General features: G+C 40.4%; 1 protein-coding gene across 2 annotated transcripts; it reads left to right on the forward strand.

Annotated features, from left to right (window-relative positions):
- Nucleotides 1-6,302, forward strand: map2k2b (mitogen-activated protein kinase kinase 2b). Of its 2 annotated transcripts, none has more exons than XM_030403672.1 (11): nt 1-916; nt 1,027-1,237; nt 1,361-1,507; nt 2,284-2,361; nt 2,607-2,658; nt 2,887-3,011; nt 3,421-3,619; nt 4,242-4,294; nt 4,422-4,483; nt 4,631-4,676; nt 4,922-6,302. In XM_030403672.1, the coding sequence occupies exons 1-11, from the start codon at nt 828-830 to the stop codon at nt 5,030-5,032; spliced, it is 1,173 nt and encodes a 390-aa protein (XP_030259532.1). In that variant the 5' UTR covers nt 1-827; the 3' UTR covers nt 5,033-6,302. The 2 variants fall into 2 exon arrangements, with proteins under 2 accessions (XP_030259532.1, XP_030259531.1); XM_030403671.1 differs by having other exon boundaries at nt 2-916; nt 3,421-3,634.
- The last annotated feature ends 327 nt before the right edge of the window (nt 6,303-6,629 follow it).

Raw genomic sequence — 6,629 nt, forward strand, 5'->3', positions numbered from 1 at the left:
GCGAGTGTTCGAGTGTTGCTGGGCCCCAGTGCTGCCCCACCTCTGCCGCTGATTTTAGTTCTGGGACCCGGTGTCCGTTCTGCTGCAACCACACACCTGCAAGTGCCATCGGAAAGACGTGGCAAGGATAAACTAACAGACACTTCAGCCTCACTCGGCTGGTGCTCGTAGCTTGAACAACTGGGAGGGTTACAGCACTGGAAGTGTTTGTAAAGTCAGCTCGCGTTATATGTCGTAACGCTGCCATTAGGCATCAGTAGGCAGTTGAAGTTAGCAAGCTAGCTAACGTGAAGTGTTGCTAGTGATGGCTCTGCTTTTGACAACATTCTGTTGGCCGTTACGTTGTAGTTAGTTAGTTCAGCGAGTGTGAATTTACAAGTCACTTATTTCACGTAAGTGCAGTGACAGTAATGCCAGTTATCACGCTAACCCGCTCATACACGGTCTCAGCTGTTTAAACAACCTAGTCTAGTTGGCTAACGTGAACTTTACATTAGCCGTTTAGCTAACGGTAGCGTTACACTACCCCACTGTTGTTGTTTTGTTTGTTTTTTTGCTAATTTGCCGATTTGCTCATTGAGTTGTGAAGCAGAGTTTGATCCCTGATACCCAAAGTTGAGTCGTATTAAAGTGTGCTGACTGCACCTTATAAAAGACCGCTAACAATTAACTCGGGTTAATCGATCTTTAACGTGAGTCCAGATAGCATCTACAAGGTAGTGTGCATTTGAACCTCAGAATATTAGCTAAGGAAACAAAATTTACTTGCTGTGCTGATCACACACAGCATTATTTTTCCCAAGCTCATAGTTGACTCACAAGTTAGCATGGCTCCTAAAAAGAGACCCATGCCCTTAAATATTGCTCCTTCTGGCGATGGGTTATCCACCTCCACCAACTCTGATGTTGCATCTGAGTAAGTTCATCCACCATGAACCACATCAATATCCTCATATGCCGTTTAAACAGTAGTCATGTGTGACATCTGGTAGATGTTTGATTCCTGTTCTGTATCCATATTCACAGGGCCAATTTAGAAGCACTTAAGAGAATATTGGAGGAGTTGGACCTGGATGAACAACAGAAGAAGAGGTTAGAAGCTTTCCTGACCCAGAAGGCCAAAGTTGGCGAGATGAGAGATGATGACTTTCAGCGTATCTGTGAGCTGGGTGCAGGCAACGGAGGAGTTGTCAATAAGGAATGCCACAAACCTTCAGGAACTATCATGGCCAGAAAGGTCAGCTACAGATGCACTGTTCAATTAATGTGTTCCAACTGGGATGTCGACATGTTGATCTTCTGCCTACTGGTGGTATCATCACAAAACACTTTTCATATAACCATTTTCTTTTCTCTTCAGCTCATTCACCTTGAAATTAAACCTGCTATCAGAAACCAGATAATCCGGGAGCTTCAGGTGCTGCACGAGTGTAACTCTCCCTACATTGTGGGCTTCTATGGAGCATTTTACAGCGACGGAGAGATCAGCATCTGTATGGAAAACATGGTGAGAAAAGGCAGACTATGTGTGCGGGTGACCAGGGAAGGTATTAACTACATTAGGGAAATTATCTTCTTTGGCCTTTGTATGTGCACATGTGTCAGCAGCATAATTTTAGTTTTAGTTTTGTTTTTCAAATTTAAGAACATTGAGCAGCACCATTTGTACATCATTCTGGACAAAAGCATCTACCAATGGATTTCGTGTAGATTTAAATTGCCTTGTTTGTGATTTCATGGTATAAAACGTAAAGCAAATTCACATTGGTAAATAATGACATGAAGCTACACAGTGCTGCCCTAGACAGAAAAAAAAATGTATCCACAAGTTTCCCGGGGACCTCACTCGAGAGGCTACTGAGGAAATGATGATGGTTGATACGTCTGGTAACGAAGTATCAGAATAACTGATGCACCAGCGCCACAATGCTTATAATAAAGCATTAGCTGGGTGGGCTTAGCAATAATTAAGTGTTAGAAGTACTCACCTGATAAAGTCGCTAACATAGATCTTTAGGAACGAATGATAACGCCACACAAATTACTCTAAGAAGGAGGATTAGTGTCTCATTATTCACGCACAGTATCATGGGGGCTGAGGAATAAGCTAGATATGTTTCACCAGTAATGAACCACTGCACTCCTTCAGTAAATGAACCCAGTGCACAGTGCAATCAAGGGAGAAACAAGTGATCTTGTTAAAATTCAGTTTTGACGGGATGTGCTTTTAGCAATCTATATTATGACATGTTGTGTTCTTTGTGGTGTCATTTTGTTATGCAGGATGGTGGATCTTTGGATCAGGTTTTAAAAGAAGCCAAGAGGATCCCAGAAGACATCCTGGGCAAAGTCAGCATTGCTGTAAGTGTATATTTCTCTCATATATTGTACGTGATGTTATGTTGTTATTATTGGCATAATGATACAACAGTTTAAGTTGTTCTGTTAAGATGAAACAGTTTCATCCAGTTCTTGCCTGTCATGAGCTCAAAATGAACAGTGGATAGTGTGTGCCTGGATGTATTTCATGCTTGTCTCTGATTGTTGTTTCCACATTAGGGCTAGATACAGTTATTGACTTGCGTAACTTCCTCTTTTTGAAACAGGTTTTGAGAGGCCTTGCCTATCTAAGAGAAAAGCACCAAATCATGCATAGAGGTACTTGTTCAATCCTGATTCTTGTATTTCATAAGTAGAGTTTCATCTAAAGCACCACAGCAAATCAAAAAACATGGGTATTCACATTTTCATACACATGTTACCCCTTTAAGATAATCTAAGGGCTGTAGTAAGTACAACAGTTGAGTAAAGATAGCCCATTTTGACAGCATGTTGTTAGAGATGTCCAGTCTGGTTAAGTTTTCAGGATATCCTTTTGACCCCCAGATGTGAAGCCTTCAAACATACTGGTGAACTCACGTGGGGAGATCAAGTTGTGTGACTTCGGTGTGAGCGGGCAGCTCATAGACTCTATGGCCAATTCCTTTGTTGGTACAAGGTCCTACATGTCAGTAAGTTGGTCCTCCCATTCTTAATTGTATTGTATAGACCTCAAATGTCCATTAGATTATTATCCAACCTAACTTCTACCAGTGCCTTGATGTAAAATGGTAAATGGTCTTACATTTCTACAGCGCTTTCCAGTCTACTGACCACTCAAAGCGCTTTACAACATTTGCCACATTCAACCATTCACACACACATTCATACACTGATGGCCATGCAAAGCGCCAGCTGCTCATCAGAAGGAATTTGGGGTTCAGTATCTTGCTCAAGGACACTTCGACAAACAATTTTCGAATTTAAACTTTCATGGACGGCCTAATTCACGGGCAGCGCGAAAAAGAAACCTCAGAACAGCATCTTTGCGTTTGTTGATATGATGTTAATAGCTGGTTGTTGTTTATGTTTGCTGTGTAGCCTGAGAGACTGCAGGGGACCCACTATTCTGTGCAGTCAGATGTGTGGAGTATGGGCTTGTCCCTGGTAGAGCTGTCAATCGGACGCTTCCCCATCCCTCCCCCAGACGCCAAAGAACTGGAGGCCATATTTGGACGTCCCATCTTGGATGGTAGTGAGAGAGAGACACACAGCACTTCACCCAGACCCAGACCAACAGGTAGACCTGTTAGCGGTGAGCAACACGCACAGTTTAACACTTTGTGATCCGCAACTTTTGTATTCAAGTCACTCTTGGTTGCAGCATTAGTTATAATGCAGTCTAATGTAAGTAGTGGTTGTGTTTTGAGTTTCCTCTGAGACAGATTTCATTTAATATTTATGTTTTGATTTATCCGTTCCTGTTGGTTGAACAGTTTCAACAGTTAAAGCATTAATTGTCACAGGCACAGTTCAAAAAAATTGCCTGCACATGGAAATTCTTCCCTCTAAATGCCGTTTTTTACAACAGGACAACATGAAGATTAAAGTTTAAAATATAAGATCACACAGACACAGTAAGAATACTGAGATAATGAGATATCCAGATGTAGATATGCAATATACAGCATGCAAATATACATTATCAATTCACAATAATACAAATGCTTGGTATTATACATTGTATGTGCAAATGTATACGTCTGCCATTGTAATCTAATTTATGGCAAAATGGGAAACAATCTTCCATGTGCAGGATTCTGTTGCAGCTCCTCAGTTTAAGATGATAGAATTATGGCCTATTTAACAGTCTTGCGTTAAATATTTAATATAAGTCATATTAATCTCAGCTCCTTTTCCAGGTCATGGACCCGCAATGGCCATCTTTGAACTGCTTGACTACATAGTAAACGAGGTAGGAATCTTAAGACGTTGTCCAAAGAACAACAACATACAGTATTTAGTGTTATCCTTGTAAAATCAGGAAGCTGAACCTTCCCTACTATGATCAGATGCTCATGAAACTTTGCTCTCTTTTTTAGCCCCCTCCCAAACTACCCCATGGCATCTTCACCTCTGATTTTCAGGACTTTGTAACGAAGTGGTGAGACGACACTTTAGCCTGAAAACATAACTCAGTTATCCTTTTCACACACAGATAATCTTTGTTGTGCGTGTACTTAACTCTCAGAAGTTATCGTAAACACTAGTCCTATGTTTTGTGACTTCTCCTTGTTTCTTTTTTATCCAGTCTCATCAAGAATCCAGCAGACAGAGCTGACTTGAAAATGTTAATGGTGAGTGCCTGCACTTAGACTATAGCTTAAGTTCAGATGACACGAGTCTCCTTGGGCCTATTTGCACTAGAAACCCATTAAATATTTGACAGATTGAAGTCGAAACCACAAAAATAGTTTTTTGTAGAAAATCTTCAGCTAAACCAAAATATGCTGTCACTTCAGTCACATTGAGTTATGAAGTTAGAGTGAAGCAGAAAAGTCTATTCATTTAAATGATTTAGTTTTTAATGTTTTGTTTGCAGAGCCACACGTATATCAAACGGTCTGAGGTGGAGGAGGTGGACTTCGCCGGCTGGCTTTGTAAAACCATGGGGCTGAACCAACCTAGAACTCCCACACGTGCTGCAGACTGAACACACGCTCTTTACACACACACACACACACACACACACACACACACCAGTATGTACATGTAAAAACATGGAGAAGCTGCTGCCTAAACATACACACCTTGTTTGCCACATCCACCCTCAGGTGAACCTCTGAAGTCTCCATCTAACAAAGGAAACTCTACTGACGTGTAAAACAGATGATCACATACTAGGAAAGATACTCTATCTTCAGTTTCCACCTTTTGTGTTAAGTCAGTACACAGGGTTTCTGTTACCTGTACATTTTACCTATTGAATCAATTACAACACAATTTCTGAACTTTGTTCATCTCCTAATTTGTGTTAAAGGTGCATGTTGCAGTTTTGGGGCAGACATTTAATCACAGACAGATCCGCACTAACTAATTTTCTTTATGCCAAAACAAACTAATAAGCTCTTCGTTTTCATAACTGAATAATCTTGGTAAACAAACTGACCTTAAAGGACAACACAATTTCACACTGTTTTACTTTGTTTATATTTGGCGGACCCTGCCACCTTTCTAGCTTCAGTGTTCTGGGACCTTACTTTCCTCTGAGAACAGCTTGTTTATTCAGTTATGGAAAAAAGATTTATATTTCTGAGTTTGATTTATTACCTGAGTAATATTGTAAATATTAACATTCTGAGTCTGAATTTCTTCTCCAAAACTCCATTGTGCCCCTTTAAGTTCAATTCAAGATAGACGGTAAATTGGGATCCGATTATAAATGTGTATTTTAAAAGCCATTAGGCTTTTGTTCAGCTTGACCTACCATCCTGCTGTCATACAGACTACACATTACTGTATTAAGCATGGAGAGAAATCCCTTAAACAGAAAATGAAAATATACAATAGCTGTGGAATTTGATTACACGTGTTTTGATTCTGCCTTTCAGTTTTCTTGTCGGAATTTGTCAGAGGTGTTCTGAGGCTTGCAGCAGGAGTGTCAATCGCAGTTATTACAATCACGGTTAAGCAACTGTACATGTGTACAGGCAGATACATGCATAATTTCTTTTTTATATGTGTTATGCAAGCACATTGAGAATTGTTAGAATAAGTTTATTTTAGTAAATCGGTTGTGTTATGTCCGTCTGTTAGCAAGAGATGATTGAGTTGTGGAAAGTTGTTGTTTCGGGAGGGGATGCATTTTGTTGACTGATTTCTACAAATTTTGAGATGTCTTGAGGTGAAGCACAATGTTTCAAACATTTTAGCATGACCCTCATGTCAAAGCCAAAAAATAATAAAAAAGTTGCAACCTTAAATGCACTCAATGCTCCCTCTGTATGATATTAATTTAAAGCGGCTTGTTCGGGTACCATCAGCCTCGGATTAGCTACAGCGGAAATCCCTGGACGGTACCTGCTGGAGCAAGACTGCTTTGTGTCTTGGGAAAGCTTCATTGCGACTCACTGAGTACTGTTATTTCTTTGTATTCGCTGTTATGTGAACGATACAGGGTTTTCCCATTGGAGTGCATCCTGTGCTGAGGCAGGATCAGGGCATTTCACTCCTTCATGTTTGGTTACACCGCTGTAAATCGTCCTTTCAGTAACTGTCTCAAGGAATAGTTATTTTTTATGATAAAATCA

This window comes from Sparus aurata, chromosome 21 (assembly GCF_900880675.1).
Source record: "Sparus aurata chromosome 21, fSpaAur1.1, whole genome shotgun sequence".
Classification (NCBI taxonomy): Eukaryota; Metazoa; Chordata; class Actinopteri; order Spariformes; family Sparidae; genus Sparus; species Sparus aurata.

Bases quoted from the DNA above. Each gene is read 5' to 3' on its own strand.
- map2k2b (XM_030403671.1), top strand. From the start codon at position 828: ATGGCTCCTAAAAAGAGACCCATGCCCTTAAATATTGCTCCTTCTGGC. The intron at 1,238-1,360 runs GTCAGCTACAGA...TTTTCTCTTCAG, and splicing joins GAACTATCATGGCCAGAAAG to CTCATTCACCTTGAAATTAA. The intron at 4,484-4,630 runs GTGAGACGACAC...TTTTTTATCCAG, and splicing joins CAGGACTTTGTAACGAAGTG to TCTCATCAAGAATCCAGCAG.